Source organism: Eptesicus fuscus, chromosome 11, assembly GCF_027574615.1.
Source record: "Eptesicus fuscus isolate TK198812 chromosome 11, DD_ASM_mEF_20220401, whole genome shotgun sequence".
NCBI classification, from domain to species: Eukaryota; Metazoa; Chordata; class Mammalia; order Chiroptera; family Vespertilionidae; genus Eptesicus; species Eptesicus fuscus.
In genome coordinates, this window is record NC_072483.1 from 42,823,962 (window position 1) to 42,844,482 (window position 20,521).

A 20,521-nucleotide genomic window follows, 5' to 3' on the forward strand; every position below is an offset into this window, starting at 1 on the left:
TGATTAAGAAAACCTAGATGATCATCATCAATGCACTGCCAAGCCTAAATCAAAATAAAGATTCAAAGCAAAATATTTTAAATTAAATTTGCTTAAAATGAGAGAAAATTCCCAGCCAGCGTGGCTCAGTGGTTGAGCATCCACCTATGAACCAGGAAGGTCATGGTTCAATTCCCGGTCAGGGCACATGTCTGGGTTGTGGGCTCAATCCCCAGTGGGGGGGGGGGGGGGGTGTGCAGGAAGCAGCCGATTAATACTTCTCTCTCATCACTGATGTTTCTATCTCTCTCCCCCTCTTCCTTCCTCTCTGAAATCAATAAAAAATATATTAAAAAATAATAATAAAATAATAAAATGAGAGAAAGGCATCAAGAAAGATTACAAACAAACATTGGCAAAATTACCATATACTATTCCAGTGCCAAGTAAAATGTCCCTAGTGAATAAATTGGTGGATAGGATAAGAAAGCAAGTTGAAAACCTAAAAGTTGAAAATAACAATAGAGAGATACTTCTATTTTTTAAAATCCATCTTAATCGTTAGAGTTGTCATTTTCAAATAAATTAAACCATGACCTTTGACTTAGTGGAATACACTAATAGTTAACTAACAGTTAACTATTAAAAGTCGGGTATGGAAATAAGTATTGCAGTTTCTAGTAGCACCAAAATAATTCAGAGAAAATATTGCCAAAAATGTGCTTTTGTGCTTTCTTTTTCTATGCAAGATATTTGATTCTTTAAATAAGTCAATACAATATTCTTATTTGGTGCAATTTCAAGAGAAGTTTAGTATATTCAGTTTTACTTAAATGGTACATTACACAGTGTATTTATTACCTTATAAAATATACTGCTGCAAGTCATGAAAATAATCTTTGCAAAAAACTAACAGAAAAACTATTTTCATACACAGGCTTGATTGCATTAATAATTAACAGAAAGCCCTTTCACAGGGAAATTTACTGCAAAGTTTTTCTTAAGCAAATAGGGAGAAACTCAATCCAAATGGTAGAAACCAGAGAGTAATAAACTGGAGCTACATGTGTAAGCAGTAAAAACAATTATATAGTCCATACAAAAATGAAGATGGAAGTATAAGAAATTATAGTCAAACAAAGAAACTGTTCCTCAGTAAACAAATAGAAAACATAATAGCTAGCAGATTTCCTATTGCACTCAAGGCAAAGAGGCCTGAAGTTATAATAGAAGGAAGAAAAAAAGTAAAAGCTTCAATACAGTCTCTAAATCACAATGCCCTGAAATGGAGACTGAACTGCTTTTACAGGGAGCTTTTACTACAGAGATGTTCTAGCAAAGATGTTTTTGTTTTTTTCCCTTAGTCTAAAGCCAATAACATATTCTTTAATTACCTGTAGCCTCAAGGAATTAGAGTCTCTCTCAGGATATGTAACTAAAGTCTCCAACATATTAATAAACACACGGTAACAAGGAAAAAAAAAACAAAAAAACAGCAAGGAAAACAGGAAAAGCAGCACATACCCTCGTCTGTAGAACTAAGGGTGTTATTGCAGGCAGAGTGACTCTCCTCGCACTCAAACTCATGCCTGCTCTTCTTAGTATGATCCCCTCTCGTAGATCATGGACGAAATGAAAGAAATCTTTTACAGTGACTCCTTGAGAATCTCAGGGCTCGGTGAAAAGAAACAAGTAGGAAAGCAATAAATGTCACCCTGCTTGTGTGATTCCAATCTACCCAAAGCCTATTAAGGATGGCTGTGGGACAGGAGCAGGCAGCAACCAATCAAAGCTGGGAAAACTCCGCCTTTGTCCTTGGAGACACATTCTGATACTTTTGTTGATGATATTTAAAGAACCAGATGAACAGGCATCTCGTTCACTTGACTTTTTTTTTCCAAAACAATGAAACTCAATGCCATCTTTGTTGACTAGCCAGTTTTGTCTTTACTTTACTAAAACATTTCAACATATGGTAGATAAGAAACTGTTTACATTGGCCTACTTAAAGTATATAAATAGGCAGATGAACTAAATTTATTTATGCTACTCATAAAATTGATAAATGAGTCAACTGGAATGCATTGCAGAGGAACAAAATATAATCCTGAAGTTAGAATTGGTCCAAAAGTGCTAATTTACATGTTATAATAAAAGATTCCTAACATATTTACTAGTATATGCATTTCATCTCCTACACAGCTAAAATTTTAGTATCGTGGACCTTTCAGCTATCCGTGAGGTTACACATTTAAATATTCCTGTTGAATATTACCTAAACAATCAACCTAAAAATAATGTTAAATATAAAAGTAGTAAACTATAATATATGAGTCTAAAAAGCTTGTTTTTAAGAAGCACAGATATGTGTAACTTAGCATATTTTATTCAATGAAGACCACTTAAACAATAATCACTGCTCAAAGCAATACCAACATTTTAATGATCATTTTGCCTTTTTCCTTACAATAACTAAGATTGTATTCTATGTTTTGGAGAGTTGGAGAAGGGTCAAAACTAAACATTGCTCTCTAACAAGAAAAAATTCAATAATATCTAAATAAAAAGTAAAAGAAACACTAAAAATGAGCAAGGGTAACCTGAGTTTTTATAATTATAAAATCCCTCCTGAACTGATCCTTCAATAAGTACCTACTCAGTGCTCTTCAACTACGACACATGGAAGAACCCCCTGCCTTCACCATGAAGAACTCCTCTTAATTTTTAGATCACAACATAATTGTTGTAGTCACAAGGCAAAATGAAAGATTTTCGGCAACTCAGACACAAACTTTCCACTTCATTATCCAGATTGCTTTTAGTCAGGGTTCACTTTACTGCCTTACACTTGGGTGAGTTTTATATGCATGGTGATCTCATATTCCTCAATTAAAAAAAAAAAAAAAGAAAGAGGAATACTACACTCTTCACAAACTCTAGTGTTTCCTACTTTGATTTTCAAAACCTATAATCCCTCACAATGGTATCTAGGGGGAAGAAAATTCACCTAATATAACAAGTCACAGATGTACACCAATAAAAAACCATCAGAAAAGAAAACTAATGAAGAAGTCCCACTTATAATTGCATCAAAAAATAAATTTAACCAAGGAGGTAAAAGACCTGTACTCAGAAAGTTATAAGACACTGAAGAAGGAAAATGAAGAAGATACAAATAAATGAAAGCTCATGGGTAGGAAAAATTAACATTGTTAAAATGTCCATACTACCTAAAGCAATCTATAAATTGAGTGCAATTCCTATCAAAACACCAAAGGTGTATTTCACAGAACTAGAACAAATAATCCAAAAATGTATATGAAATCACAAAACACACTGAATAGCCACAGCAATCTTGAGAGGAAAAAAAAACAAAGTTGGAGAAACACGGTACAAGATAACAAACTATACTACAAGTCTATAGTAATCAAAACAGCAAGGTACTGGCATAAAAACAGACATCGATCAATGAAACAGAATAGAGCCCAGAAATAAGCCCATGCCCTTATGGTCAATTAATATTTGACAAAGAAGACAAAAATATACAATGAGGTAAAGACAGCCTATCCAATAAATGGTGTTGGAAAAATTGGACAAATATATACAAAAATAAAAGAGACCCACCTCCTTATACCATATACAAGAATAAGATCATAATAAATTTAAGACTTAAATGTAAGACTTGAAACTATAAAAATCTTAGAAGAAAACGGGCAGTAAAATCTCAGACATTTCTCTTAGTAATATTTTTTCTAATATTTCTCTTAGGACAAAGAAGATAAACAAAACTACACAAATGGGACTGCATCAAAAGAAAAAGGTTTTGCACAGCAAAAGAAACCATCAACAAAATGAAAAGAGAACCCACTGAATAAGAGGACATTTACCAATGATACATCTAAGAAAGGGTTAATATCTAAAATTTATAAAGAACTCATGCAACTCAACACAAACAATCAAACAAACAATCCAATTAAAATATGGGGAAAAGACCTGAATAAACATTTCTCCAAAGAGGACATACAGATGGTCAATAGATATATGAAAAGATGCTCAAAATCACTAATCATCAGAGAAGTGCAAATCAAAACCACAATGAGATATCACCTCACACCTATTATAATGGCTATCATCGATAAGTCAGCAAACAATAAGTGCTAGAGAGAATGTGGAAAAAAGGAAACCCTCGTGCACTGTTAGTGGGAATGCAGACTGGTGCAACCACTGTGGAAAACAGTTTGGCAGTTCCTGAAAAAATTAAAAATGAAACTGTCTTATGACCCAGCAATTCCACTTCTGGGGATTTATCCAAAGAAACCCAAAACAATAATTTGAAAGAATATATGCACCCCTATGTTCATTATAGATGAGTGAATTAAAAAAGCTATGGTACATATATACAATGGAATATGACTTGGCCATAATAAAGAATGAAATCTTACCATATGTGACAGCATGGATGGACCTAGAGGGTATTATATTAAGTGAAATAAGTCAGTCAGAGATAGACAAATATCATATGATTTCACTCATATGTGGAATCTAAAGAATATAAATGAACAAACAAAACAGAAACAAACTCATAGATACAGATAATAGGCTGATAGCTTCCAGAAGAGGAGTTGAGGGACTGGGTGAAAAAGATGAAGGGACTGAGAAGTAGAGAATGGTAGTAACAGAATAGTCATGGGGATGTAAAGTACAGCACAGAGAATATGTCAATAATACTGTAATAACTATGTATGGTGCTGGGTGGGTACTGGAAATATACAGGGGAACATTTCATTAAGTATATGGTTGTCTAACCACTATGCTGCTATACAGTATGTTGAAACTAATACAAAACAATACTAAATGTAAACTGTGATTGAAAAAGAATGTTTTTTAATGTGCAATAAAGAAAAATGTCACAGACAGATCTAGTTTGGGGATATTCATTTAATCCTTATCTAGTTAGATTTGTTATGGTCTTTAAAAATAAAACTACATAACAACAAAAATCTACTAATACTAGGAGCAAAGTTACCATTTGTGAACTAAAAGATTCTAGTTTAACCTTTTTGTCTGGTCAACAATAACAAAGCCCACAGTAACTACATATTTTCAAGTTTATTACCTACTAGAAGCCCGGTGCATAAAATTTGTGCACAGGGGTGTGTGTGTGTGTGTCCCTCAGCCCAGCCTGCACCCTCTCCAATCTGGGACTCCTCTAGGGATGTCCAACTGCCCGTTTAGGCCTGATCCCAGTGGAATCAGGCCTAAACGGGCAGTTGGACATCCCTCTCACAATCCAGGACTGCTGGCTCCCAACCGCTCGCCTGCCTACCTGATTGACCCTAACCGCTTCTGCCTGCCAGCCTGATCAACTCCTAACCACTCCCCTGCCAGCCTGATCGACGCCTAACTGCCCTCCCCTGCTGGCCCAGTCACCCTTAACTGCCCTCCCTTGCCAGCCTGGTCGCCCCCCACTGCCCTCCCCTGCAGGCCTGGTTGCCCCCAACTGCCCTCCCCTGAAGGCCTGGTCAACCCCAACTGCCCTTCCCTGCCGGCCATCTTGTGGAGGCCATCTTTTGTCCACATGGGGGCGGCCATCTTGTGTGTTGGAGTGATGGTTAATTTGCATATCACCTCTTTATTATATAGGATACTCGGTTTTTCCTTTCTTCTTTGTTCCATTTAGCCTTTGAATATTACAAAGAAGTATGATATCTGATTTTAAAAATGGGGTTCCAACAGAATCAAAGCAATTCATCTACTAATGCATGAAATAAAGTACCCACAATGTGCCAGGCACTGAGTCAGGCAGTAAAAACACTTGATGAATATGGTATGGTCACTGCCTCATAGTGGAATAAAGATTATTTGATTATAGTTTGTTTTTTTGTTTGTTTTGTTTTTCTTTATTGATTAAGGTATTACATATGTGTCCTTATCCCCCCCCATTGCCCCCACTCATGCCCTCACCCCCCTGGTATCAGTGTCTATTGGTTGGGCTTATATGCATGCATACAAGTCCTTTGGTTGATCTCTCTCCCTTACCCCCACTTTTCCCTACCTTCCCTCTGAGGTTTGACGGTCTGATCGATGCTTCTCTGTCTCTGGATCTGTTTTTGTTCAGCAGTTTATGTTGTTCATTATATTCCACAAATGAGTGAGATTATGTGATATTTATCTTTCTCTGACTGGCTTATTTCGCTTAGCATAATGCTCTCCAGTTCTATCCATGCTGTTGTAAATGGTAAAAATTCCTTCTTTTCTACTGCAGCATAGTATTCCATTGTGTAGATGCACCACAGTTTTTTAATCCACTCATCTGCTGATGGGCACTTAGGATGTTTCCAAATCTTAGCTATGGAAAATTGTGCTGCTATGAACATAGGGTTGCACATATCCTTTCTGATTGGTGTTTCTAGTTTCTTGGGATATATTCCTAGGAGTGGGATCACTGGGTCAAATGGGAGTTCCATTTTAGTTTTTTGAGGAAACTCCATTTTTAGTTTTGAGACACTGTTCTCCACAGTGGCTGCACCAGACCAACTTACACCATACACAAAAATAAACTCAAAATGGATATAGGACTTAAACATAAGACGTGAAACCATAAAAATATTAGAGGAACCCACAGGCAGCAAAATCTCAGAAATATGCCGAAGCAATATCTTCAGTGATACAGCTCCTAGGGCAATGGAAACTAAAGAGAAAATGAACAAATGGGACTACATCAAAATAAGAAGCTTCTGTACAGCAAAAGAAACCATCAACAAAACAACAAGAAAGCCCACTATATGGGAGAACATATTTGCCAATATTATCACCTATAAGGGTTTAATCGCCAACATTTACAGGGAACTCATACAACTTAACAAAAGGAAGATATCCTAATCAAAAATGGGCAACGGACCTAAATAGATACTTTTTGAAAGAGGACATAAGAAAGGCCAAGAGACATATGAAATATAAATAAAAATCACCCTCAGGAGGGGGCTAAGTAAGTCTAATAGTGATTAAATGCCAAATACCAGGAGTGCGCCAAGGTAGGAGAAGAAAGATCATGGCAGGCCTCAAGAAGGAAATGGCATTTGGTTTGAAATGTGATAAAGGGACAAGAATATGCAGAATTTTATAACTGATGTGGATACAGAGTGAGGTTGTCAAAGCTGACTCTTAGGTTTGAATCTGGGTATGTGGAAATCAAAGTTGCTGTTTTATATCACAGTATGGGGCTTTTAAAACACTAAACTGAATCCTTCGAGTCAAAACAATGTCCATAGTTATGTCTGTATTTATTATGCAGCATACCTGCTCTATGAGGGCTTAAAAAACATTACAGACAACTAACTGCTGATGTGTGATGTCATCTCTTTGGAACACTAGTTCATAAATTTTTAGTGAAAACCACAAAGAGCAAAATGTGACATTCTGTGCCTCTATGTTATTGGAACGGTATCTATCTTTGAAAAAATCACATATACTTTTCATAGTCAACAGGCTGAAAGACTAATGAGATGACATTCAAACTTAATATAAACAGTCTCATTGTTCAGTAATCCTTCCTCAGTGTTCATAATGACCCTGCTTTATCTTACTTCCTAGTTATTGTAGACACTGATTCAAAATTTAACTTTTTTATCATTACTATAAATGACTTTCACACTCACTAAGCTGTCATCTGAGCCTTAATTCCCTCAGCTGCTGCAAAAATGAGGATAAAAAGCTATGGCCAACAATTTCGGAACTGCTATGAGGATCAAGGAAATCAAGTTATTGTACGGCTTGGGAGAGCCCCAGGCATGTGCTGGAAAACACTCCTTGAATTCCTGCTGCAAAGTATTGGGCTTAAGATGTATTCTCCTTAGGTTGTCACAGGTCTTTATTTCCAAAAATGAAATTTTGACATAACATCATTTTAATATAGCAGGGTCAATAATGAAGCACTATAGAATAGTACTGTCCATTATTTCAGTTTTTGCTCAATATTTTAATAGAATAACTGTGAATTTTGCCACCAAAAAGGTGCATAAGCATGTTTCAATGTGAATTAATAATAACAAAAATAACTATTATGATGATCATTAATAATATTTATGTGAGCACCCAATATTAGCCAAGCACTGAGCTAGTTTTCACTTTATCTTCACAACTCTATGAGCGAGGCATTAGTTATTCAATAGATGATGAAACTAAGGTCAGAAGAGCAGACAACTAAGAAATGGGCTCAGATAAAAGTACATATTGAACAAGAACTTGCTCAAGTTCATAAGATACATGAGCCAATAAGCCAAGGTGAAAACAGCATCTGGCCATCTCCACGACACTGTACTATTCCACCCAACAATATTCTCTCCCACACTGTGCTACAGAACTTGATATAATATCAGCATATAATGTCATCCTCAACAGCGCTTGTTTCTGATGCACCTAAATGTTTATTTTACTAACTGAATGAATATGTATGGAGGGCCTTACTATGTGTAACCTATTATGCTATTTGCTATGTGGAACCCAAAGGTGATCAACTTCTGATTCCTATTTACTAAAGAAGCTGACACATGGTGACATGTAAACAATTAGTCAGAGTACTAGAAAAATTGGGATCTGGGCAGAAGAAGAATGCTACATAAGCACAGCCACCCTCCAGGTTCCAAGCCTGCCTAACAAATCATGTCTACCACTCAATATTAATAAAAGCTTGTTGGGACTCCCAAAAGCACATTCTGTATTCCTATCTTTTTGTATGTATGTTCACTCACTAAACCCCACCATCTTCCAAGTCCCAAGACAAGCCACACCTCTTCGGACAGTTTCATTAATTATGCATCCTTCAAGCATCTCTTCTTTCCCCCTTCCCCACAAACTACCTTTGAACTGAGAAGTATAACAGGAGAGAGAGAGAGACAGCATGCACATCAATTGCCTACCAAGTGAGACACTTTACGTGTCATTTCATTTTATTATAACACACCTGTCAAGCAGATATTTTGTAATCCCACTTTATAGATTCAAACTATATCCAACTTTTCCACATTGTCTCTACTCTTTATAATACACTAGGTTATCCAAGCTTCAGCGACTGTTTCCTATGTGTATGCACTTTATTATGTTTTTCTTTATCCTCACCAGAGGATATTTTTCCATTGATTTCTAGAGAGAATGGAAGGGAGGGAGGAAGAGGAGAGAGAGAAAAAAACATCAATGGGAGAGAGACACATTGATTGTTTGCCTCCTTCCCGTACCCCTACTGGGACTGGGGAACCTGCAACTGAGGGACATGCCCTTGACTGGGAATCAAACCCATGACCCTTTGGTCCATGGGCTAATGCCTAACCACTGAGCAAAACTTGCCAGGGCTGTGTATGCACTTTATATCATTTGAAATGTAGGCTCCTTGAGGGTAGGGACATGTCTAACTTCTCTTTAACCATCACACTGTCTACCCAGTGGCTTGATATAGAAAAAAAAAAAAAAAAAGCTTTAAAACAGAAAAGTGCTTTTTTTAAATAGAGCATTTCCTATCCAGGTCCATTATCTCCCTCAAAGACTCAGATCAAAACTCACCCCTCCAAGAAGCTATTCTTCCATCTGAATTATAGCATTCCTTTGTTTTGGACTCTTTTTAAGGCTTAAACTTTTCCATTTTTCATGTCATGCTCTGTACTTATTAATACACTGCTTTGATAACCAACAAATCCTTTCATAAGCCCTATTTTTGGCCTAACAAAAAAAAACCACATATAATCCTTACAGGCTGGACCCAGCCTCCAATTTCCTCTGCAAAGTGCTCTCTCTGTACACAGTAGGCATTATGTTCACGCACAATCAACGTGGAAAGATTAGTCACTCTGGTTACACAGCAAACAAGCCTCCTTTCTCGTCTTAACAATTGCTGGCCTTATGATTTATTCTGAAGGAAAGCACACAGTCTTCTTCACAGGAACATTTGGATATTCTTTTGCTATTTGACATAGTTCTGCTAGTGGTCATTAGAGTGAGCACTAAGTTTAACTCGTCCTGAGAACACGAGTTTCATAAAAATCTTAAAATATTTTGATATAGTAATTGACAGTCTAAATCTTATATCTAAACTCAGTACTTGCTCAACTTACTCCACTAAGAAGACCCCTCACTTCCCTAGGTAGAGGACATGGCTTTGGTCTTCATACCTGATGAGCTTGATCTGATCTACCTCTATCCTATTTTCCCCTCCATTTTGACAGCTATTTCCTTCTAAAAGGATTTCTCATTGATGTGAACTCTAATAAAAAATTTCTTCTTTCGCCTTAGCTGGTTTGGCTCAGTGAATAGAGTGTCGACCTGAGGACTGAAGGGTCCCAGATTTTATTCCGGTCAAGGGCACATGCCAGGTTTCGGGCTTGATCCCCAGTAGGGGGGCATGCAGGAGGTAGCCAATCAATGATTCCCTCTCATCATTAATGTTTCTCTCTCTCCCTCTACATTCCTCTCTAAAATCAATAAAAATATATTTTTAAAAAATTTCTTCTTTCAAAGAAATCATTGAATGACTTATAAGCTCAAGTGATGGTATTAGTAATCCACAGTTATTCAAGTGTCTTTTAAATGCCTATGTGCCTGGCCTGTGTGGATTTGTGGTTGAGCATCAACCTATGAATCAAGATGTCACGATTCAGTTTCTGGTCAGGATACATGCCAGGGGTTGTGGGCTCGATCCCCAGTGGGGGGCGTGCAGGAGGCAGGTGATCAATGATTCTCTCTCATCATTGAAGATTCTATCTCTCTCTCCCTCATCCTTCCTCTCTGAAATCAATAAAAATATATTAAAAACAATAAAAATATGCTTTCTACACCTGATATTTTTTCTAGGAGCATTATGACTACCTACCAAGGAATTATTGTCATCAGGAGGGCAGATTGACAGTTAAAAATAATTCTAACAATATGTTAAGTTCTGGAACCACAAAGAGAAAGAGTTGAACTTCACCATGAGGTAGCAGACAAATTCCCCAGGAAGACATACATTTCAAGAATATGTGCAATTCCAGGTAAAGGAAAAGTATACATAAATGAGTCTGGAAAAACATGAAGGGCGTGACCAGGCAAGAAGAGTCATGCTGAGAGTTTAACTTTGTCCTTGAAGGCAGCAATATTTGATAGGTTGTGAATTTTACCTCAGTGTTGAAGATGAACTGTGTTATTTCTCAGAATGGTAACTAGAAGCAAGGAGAACAGAAAGGCTTAAATGAGCCAAAGAGAGAGAAATCTGTACCACCAGATTAGAAAGAAGTCAAGAGTTCAGAGATAACAATGATGATAGTAGGATCAGGTAGCCAAGTGTATACAAAGGTCATTAAATTTTCCTGTATATAAGCTTACAAAATAAGTTATAATTTTTTAAAGTATAGACTATAAAAATATAAACATCTTGTCTAAGCTCTTCAGATTTCAGACACTTTAAGGTTTTCTTAAGAAAAATACTCATTAAAATTTTACAGAGAATGGGTCAAGAGAACAGTCAGAAAACAAGTGCCTATATTTCCTCATATCACCAAAATCTTAAAATGACAAGAAGAAAAAGAAGGAAGAGGACAAGAAAAAAGAAAAACAATTTTTGTTAAGAAAGAAGAAATTGTTTTTTTTAAACTGTGCTGGGACATAAGAAAGTTACCTTCAGTAAATCATTAATTTTAAAAATTTCTAGAAGCTAGAAAGTTATTGGGATTAAGTTGATAAGAATATATGAAATTAAAACAAAAATTTACATATCAAAGAAATGAGATGAAAGCAGATCCAAGAAATTATACTTAGAGTATACCTAAAGAAAATAAAAGCTCATTATAAATATTATGTAAATACTTAAGAGAAAAATAAAGCAGAAATGGAGACAACCCAGAACTTCCAAGAGACAAGAGATGAAAAATTAAAAAATATATATCTAAGTAAATAATTGTACATTAATAGTAGACATGCAAGGATCACTAAACATTTGAAGAAAACAAACAACCTGAAAAAGAATGTAAATATGAACCCTCTCCAAAAATATGAGAAAGATTTTAGGAGAAAAAATTTTTTGAAAAGTCTAACTGAACCCTTCAGATAGAGTTAAGATTCAAGGTGCTATGGTACTGATAAAAGAGGATGTTCTGCTATGTAAAAGTAGTAATCAAAAAAACCACACCATTCTTGGATATTATAAATAGTATAGAAATATGATAATATATTATTATAATAAACAAAGTTAAAAACTAATAAGTAGTGTGGGAGATAAAGTTGAGTGTCTCATATAATGTGAAAGAAAAAATCAAAGAAATTATAAGAAAAAGAAAAAATTCCAAAAGAGCAACACATACAGAATATGAATTACAGAAAGAATTAAAAAAAGAAAGTGGAAAAATTAAAAAAAGAAGAGGTAGAAGAGAAGTTCAATGATCTGATGAAAGTTACCACATAGATAGTTATGAAATTTGAATGAAAAAATAGTAGAAAATGTGACAAATTCAAAGAGAAAAAAATAAAATTCTTAACAATTCCTTAGAGAAAAATTAATGTTTACCTGCAAGGTATGAGAATCAGATTGGTAGCACAATATTATCCAATTTCTCATCAATATCCCTCATGAGCACAGACACACACACACACATACACACACACAAAATAACAGAAACCAGAGGAGGTCAGAAATCTATCTTCTCAGGGAACACCATACCTCTGTAGCAGTGGGAAGTCATTATATTAAAAAAAGAGAGAGTAATACCTTTCCATTCTCATTAGCTTAGAAGAAATAAAGACTTAAAAAAATTCAAACACATGAGGAAAATATTTTTTACCATGACTGTCTTCCTCAGGATCCTCCCATAAATACATTCCAAGAAAAACCCACCCCTTTAAAGATAAATAATAAAACGGAAACAACGGATTGATCTGTGCAAACATAGTATTAATGAAAAGCGAAAAGGTACAGGAAAAACAAATGGCAGATAAGGGGTACTTACAACAAAAGTACTGCCTACAATCAGATATAAGTTAAGATCATATATTAAACCAAGAATAAAAGAAATAAGCAAAATCATATCTGTTCACATACAAAGAAGAAAATTAAAGCATAACAAACACCAAGATAATAAGAGGGGATGAAGCATTTGATGGCAGAGTTCAAGAGATTTAATTGCTATGCATTGAAATCTATAGTGAAATCAGAGTTGAAGTACATAGATAACAGATACAAGAACAGCAGCCAAAGAGAGAAGAAATACTGCTACAAATTTAAGAAATATTAGAAACAGTGATCTAACGACAAGTAAAGGCCACGTGCCCCTGGGTCTGGGAGAGGCCAAGCGTCCCTGGGTCCGGGTGAGACCATGTGTCCCTGGATCCGGGTGAGGCCTCGTGCACCTAGGCCCGGGTGAGCCCAAGTGGCCCTGGGTCTGGAAGAGGCCAAGCGTCCCTGGGTCCGGGTGAGACCATGTGTCCCTGGATCCGGGTGAGGCCTCGTGCACCTAGGCCCGGGTGAGGCCACGTGCCCCTGGGTCTGGGAGAGGCCAAGCGTCCCTGGGTCCGGGTGAGACCATGCGTCCCTGGATCCGGATGAGGCCTCGTGCACCTAGGCCCGGGTGAGCCCAAGTGGCCCTGGGTCTGGGAGAGGCCAAGCGTCCCTGGGTACGGGTGAAGCCAGATCCTGGGTCCGGGTGAGGCTGTGCGCCCCTGGATCCATCCGGGTGAGGCTGGGTCCCAGGCCCGGGTGAGACCACGCGCCCCTTGGGTATGGGTGAGGCCACGTGCCCCTTAGTCCGGGTGACGCCGTGCCCCTGGGTTAGGCCGAGACCAAACCAGAGGGAGTCGGACCTCCATTACCACCATTTGTCCACCATCCAGAGCTGAGGGGTCAGTGCTGACATGTACACATAAGGAACTACTGGACATCGAAATTGGGTCTCAAAAGAACTGTTGGTCCAGGGGGAAGCTCGCTACAGATTGATTCATTTGCCTGTCAGCATAACTATTATTGCTCGTCTCACATTCAGTTCTTATTAGTATATATCTAGTGACATATGATCTCGCTCATCTAGGGGAAATGATGAACAACATAGACTGAGGAACAAGAACAGAACCAGAAGCAAGGAGGCATCGATCGGACTATCGGGCCTCAGAGGGAGGATAGGGGAGGGTGGGGGAGGGGGAGAGTTCAACCAAAGGACCTGTATGCATGCATATAAGCCTATCCAACGGTTAAGTTCAACAGGGGATTGGGGCATGCGTGGGGAGAGGGGTGGGATGGGAAAGGGGGGATGAGGACAAATATGTGACACCTTAATCAATAAAGAAATTTAAAAAATAAAAAAATAAAAAAATAAAGACAAGTAAAGGATCTTATCTAATAAAAGAGTAATATGCAAATTAAACATCACTCTGCTACACACACAAGCCACACCCACCAGCCAATTAGGAGCAAGTATGCAAATTAACCCAACCAAGATGGCTGCAAACAGGAGGCTTGGGTTGCCCCCGGCAATGGAGGAAGCCAAGCTTTCCACACACCCTGGCCAGCCCAGGCCTCCACTCAAGGCTACAAAGTTTCAATTATAGAAGATAAATAAATCCCAGATACCAGGGCCTCCACTTGGGTCACCAGGGGGCGTGGCCGGCCTGAAAACTACCCCTTGCCCAGGCCACCCCACACCACAAGGGAACCCCCACCCTGATCCAGGACACCCTTCAGGGCAAACCAGCTGGCCCCCACCCATGCACCAGGCCTCTACCCTATCTAATAAAAGAGTAATATGCAAATTGACCATCATTCCAACACACAAGATGGCTGCCCCTATGTGGTCAAAGATGGCTGCTGCCATGTGGACACAAGATGGCCACCACAAGATGGCCAGCAGGGGAGGGCAGTTGGGAGGGACCAGGCCTGCAAGAGAGGGCAGTTGTGGGCAATCAGGCCTTCAGGGAAGGGCAGTTGTGGGGGACCCAGGCCTGCAAGGGAGAGCAGTTGGGGGGAACAAGGCCTGCAGAGGAGGGCAGTTAAGGGTGACTAGGCCTGCAGGGGAGGGCAGTTAGGGGTGACCAGGCCTGCAGGGGAGAGCATCAATCATGCTGGCAGGGGAGTGGTTAGGGGGTGATCAGGCTGGCAGGCACAAGCGGTTAGGGGCAATCAGGAAGGCAGGCAGGCGAGCAGTTGGGAGCCAGCAGTCTTGGATTGTGAGAGGGATGTCCCAGATTGGAGAGGGTGCAGGCTGGGCTGAGGGACACACACCCCCGTGCATGAATTTTGTGCACTGGGCCTCTAGTATCTATATAATACATGCAACTAGAATCTCCACAAAAGAAAATCAAAATAATGGAAAACAATAAATATATAAAGATAAAAGGAAAGAAAACTTTTTGTAATAAAATACTTATTGAAAATATCGCCCAGCTCCCCAGAGAAACTCACTTTAACAGTCAACAGTAAGACACCTAGTAAAGTTACTGGACTTCAAATTTAAAAAAATTCTTTAGAGAACAAGGCAAAAAAGCTCTAATATCTTATAAATAGTGTGTGTATAAGGAGGTGGGAGGGCAGTCTCTGTTGTAGTATTTCTCCACAACATTCAACAGGTTTCAGTAGATCACACTGTTATAATTTCCACTAGATGGAGTAATGCCCATGAAATCCTTTGGGAAGAAAATTTATGAGATTTTTAAATCCAGCCAAACTCATTAATCATTAAGGCAACAGACAATGTTCAAAGTTTTGAACGTATGCAAACACACAAAATCTTGTTCCCATGGGTCTTCTTCAGGAATTTATTAAAAAATTAAACTGTAGTCATCTAAGAGTTGGTTTGAAAAATCAAAGTAAAAGAACTAAAATAAACACCGAAACTAATTATAGAACTAAAAATCCTTAAATGATTATGTTGCTATCCTATATAATCCTATATAATAAGAGAGGAATATACTAATTATCCATTATGCCCTGAGACGTAACGACTGACTGTGTAATGACCGGAACACGGATCAGCAGGAGGGTGGGGCAGCGAGCTACTGACACATGGATTCGTGCACAGGCTACTATTGATAAAATATAAGTAACATAAGCCTTAACAATGCAGAAATGATAAAACAACGCCCCCCCCCAAAAAAAAAAAAAAGATGAAAGCTAAAGAAGGAAGAACATAAAATGTTACTGAGATCAAAAGATATTATTTCAAACCGATGAATCACAGAAGAATATAAGTAAATTATTTTATGATACTAAAATTAGCTAGTAAAACAGGGTGAGGAAGAGGGAAAATATTACTTTTGTTATTGCTCCTCAGAGGGGATTAATAGGTAATGTTTTAAAAATAAGAGGATTGTCCAGCCGGCGTGGCTCAGTGGTTGAGCACTAAGAACCAGGAGGTCACGGTTCCATTCCCAGTCAGGGCACATGCCTGGGTTGCAGGCTCGATCCCCAGTGTAGGGCATGCAGGATCCCCAGTGTGGGGCATGCAGGAGAGAGCCGATCAATGATTCTATCTCATCATTGATGTTTCTCTCTCCCTCCCTCTTACTTTCTTCCTCTCTAAAATCAATAAAAATAAATAAATAAATTTAAAAATAAGAGGATTAAGGGTTTTTATGCAGTTAGTCATAATGACAACAGAAATATAACCTTTCTAATGAAAAGAACACAAAGCTAAGAAAGCAGAACATATTGTGAAATTTTTTTTCAAAATTCATAAATTTTAAAACATACTATAAAATAACATAACAGTATTAATACCAAACTTTTATTTATCTCAGTAACTAAATTCACCTACTGAAAAGAAACAAACTTTCCATTTGAAGCATAAAGCAGATTGCACTCTCGTCTGTGGGAAAGAGACTCCTTTAACCAAGTGATTCAGAAAGTTGGAAAAGAAAGGAATGGGGGCACAGTAAGAAAGGAAGAAAAGAAGGAGTGAGGGAGAATGAAATGAGGGAGGAGGGGAAGGAAGGAAGAAAACAATGCAGTGGTCAATATCTTGCAAGACTGAACTCAGAACAGAAAAGCACTGCACAACCAATGAGAAGAACTGTATAATGTTGAATGGTGTGATTTAAAACAAAGAAATACTGGTATGAATATGTAGGCATCATATAATACATTTTACATTTATAAAATATGCCTTACAAAGAATATGAGGAGAATCAAATAGAAAAACATTATTAACTAAGGGCCTGGTGCACGAAATTTGTGCACTGGGGAGGGGTTCCTCAGCCCAGCCTGCCCCCTCTCACATACTGGGAGCCCTCAGGGGATGTCCTACTGACATCCCCTGGGCTCGTGCCTAAGCTGCAGTCTGGCCTCCCTTTGCGGGAGGCGACCAGGCTGATCAGGGGAAGGTGCCAGCCCCATCAACCCCTGCTGCAGCCACTGCCAGTCACTGCAGCCACCAAGGTATTTTCATCAACATGGACTCCAGTCCCTTCACCATGAAAAATGACAACTTTCTTTAGGCATTTTCAAGATGTGTCTTTCATAGGATATGACATTTCTTTCTTTATTTTTTTTATCCTCACCTGAGGATATGTTTCCATTGATTTTTTTTCCCCTTCCCTCCCATCACAGGCTCGGCCTCTGCCCAAGCCTAAAACCTCCACCCGAGGCTTTAGGCTTGAGCAGGGCACCCCCGCCCCTCTGATCGCTGGCTTGGGAGGCTTTAGGCTTGAGCAGGGACCCAGGTACGTATGCAAATTAACCGCCATCTTTGTTGGGTTAATTTGCATACTCACTCTGGTTGGCTGTAGGCGTAGCAGAGGTATCATCAATTTACATGTTTGTCTATTATTAGGTAAGATAGACTATTATCCATCCCTCTCAAACCATGAAGCAACAGTGGATTAACAAGTGGGTATAAATATAAAAAATAGAAAGACTGATATAATTAATAAAATAGATTTAACTGTTAGCATATTGAACTCTTAAGGTTAAATCAGAGAATATAACTTCTGTTTAAAAGAGTGTTTAAAAAAACTTGGTCAAATTTTTGGTCACAGATAACATCTCATCATATGGTAATTCATATCCTTAAACACATCTTCTAATAAACAAAAGTGAAAATAAATTAATTAACATCCAAAATTAGAAAATATCATTAAAGTAAGTAGATCTGTGTAACAAATTAGGGAGAAAAAGAAAAAAGTACCAATGTATAAAATGAGAAATAACTCCAGAGAAATAAAGCAATTAAAAGAATATTAAGATACCACTTCCCCCAGTTTTATGCAAATAAAACATGGATGAGATGGATAATTCTCTAGGACAATATAATTTACACAAATTGAATCCAGAAAACAGAAAATTCAATTACCGTAGAAAAAAGTTGTCAGAGCTACTCCAAAAATAAAGTGTCCCAGTCCCAAATTGTTTTTTAACAGATAAATTTTATATAACCTTTAAGGAAAAAATAAATTCTATGCTATTTCAAACTAGATCAATGTAAAGAAAATGTACACTTACAGCCAAGAAAGTTAGAAGAAGAAAGTGTTTCCCATAACTGATATACTATAAAACTGCAGTCATTCAAATTCTAAAAGGTACTGACAAATCCATGTGCACATACAACAGCTGAAATGAATAGAAAAGAGATGAGACACCCAAAAAAGGCTAACTATTCCCATAAGCGTAAACAAAAGATGTAGATTTTTTACTGTTAAAGAGAAAATCACAGGCCCAAAATGGTATCACCTGTGCTAACCCCCATTATAACAAACCAAGACTAAATACCTGACTTTATCGCAGTTTCAACCTTCACCAGAAATGTAATCTCAATTACTCAGTATCGAATTTTCTCGTCAACAAGAATGACAAAATCCCTCTCCATCCTCCTGTCAAAAAATAAAATAAATCCTACCTAATAATAGACAAATATGCAAATTGACCATACCTTCGCTATGCCCACGATTGGCCAGGAGGCGCGGGGGGGGGGCGGGACTCGGGGTGGCCGGGGTAGCTGATTGGGCCAGCAGGACGCTGAGCTGTGTCGCCAGCAGCGGCACGAGCTCAGCATCTGCGCCATGTCTGTGCTGCGGCACAGAAGGGGCCTCTGGGGCAGCGAGCTGATGTCCCGCCGCGCGGACCATCAAAAGCGGGGGAGCTGAGTGCCTGTCCGCTCAGGCAGCAGGCCTTTCAGAAGTCTCCGGTGTGGCGGAGGCTTCTGAAAGGCCTGGTGCACCAGCGATCGAAAGGAAAGCGTGGGAGCTGGGTGCCTGTCCACTCAGGCACCAGCAGACAGGCACCCAGCTCCCCGCAGTCAAAAACAAAAGCATGGGAGCTGGATGCCTTTCTGCTCAGGCACCAGGCCTTTCAGAAGCCTCCGGCGCCTGGTGCACCAGCGGACAGGGACCCAGCTCCCCTGTGATCGAAAAGCGAAAGCGTGTAGGGCACCATACACGTGAATGATTCAATCATGCACTGGGCCTCTAGTAAATAAATAAAAGAAGATGCAATCAACCTGATAAAACCCTGCTTACCCCCTTTCTCCCCCCAACACACACACAAAAAGCTGTCTTGGCCTAAAAATAATCCTTTTTCTTTTGCTAATAATTCCTTGTCACACCCTTCTTCCTATAAAAACCTTCCATTTTGTACAACCCCTTGGAGCCATCTTCTAAATGGGATACTGCCTGATTCATAATCACTTAATAAAGCTCATTAGATCTTCAAATTTACTCAGTGGAATTTTGTTTTTAACAAGCCCAACATGACACACTCCCATATTAGAAAACTAAAGAGAAATTTCTAAAAATCAACTAATTTATAAACATGTTAGAAGAAATAACTAGAATAGTTGAATAATCTTCTGGTGAAAAAAACACACACACTTTCCTAAATCAGACCTAGAAGCCATATAAAAAATTAACAAGTTTAACTCATAAATATTTTAATGTTTATAGTATAGAAGACTCACATATAAAATCCAAATACTGTACAGGGCACAGACTGAGAGAAAACATGTGCAACACATTTAAGAGAGGTCTAATGTTCAGAATACACAGAGTCCCTAAAAATACACCCCAAAAGAAAAATGAACAAAGGGCAGATATGAATACACAATTTATATGCACACATACTAGTAAACATATTCTATCACTGAATATAGAAACAGAAAAAGATATTCGGTCTCAACATTAAAACAAGGCATTTTCACTACTGGACAAAAATATCAAAGACTGAAAACGTCCAATTATGACACCAGTGTTCGGAAGACAGCAATACTCTGATACTGATGAAAGTAGAATAAATGGGAACAGACTTTGGAAGGACATTTGGGGCAACTATAAAAATCTTGAGAAACCACGCCCTTTGCTATTACTCCTACTTTCCTGTTTCCATACTCTACAGACTAACTAGCATAAATATTTAGAAAGGCATCTGGAAGAATGTTTACTGCATCATTGTTTATAAGAGGAAAATTTTGAAAATAATTGATGTGTTAAAAATGGTTACAGATTGATAAAAGGTACTGCAGTCAGACTATGGATTGTTAGGTAGCAATTGATAGAACTAAGGTTTAGATTAACAATTAAGGTTCCCAAACATACTGTTGAATTTTTTTTTTTT

General features: G+C 38.2%; 1 protein-coding gene across 2 annotated transcripts in view; it reads right to left on the reverse strand.

Moving 5' to 3' along the window:
• GRB14 (growth factor receptor bound protein 14) overlaps positions 1-20,521 on the reverse strand; it is a 110,772-nt gene that overhangs the window by 59,659 nt on the left and 30,592 nt on the right. The window contains exon 1 of one of the 2 annotated variants that reach the window (XM_008138625.3): positions 1,504-1,662. The exons of the other annotated variant lie outside the window; for it this stretch is intronic. Within the exon in view, the coding sequence (XP_008136847.1) occupies positions 1,504-1,566 (63 nt within the window). The 5' untranslated portion in view covers positions 1,567-1,662. Of the gene's footprint in view, positions 1-1,503; positions 1,663-20,521 lie in introns of those variants that run through there. 2 annotated transcript variants of the gene reach the window in all.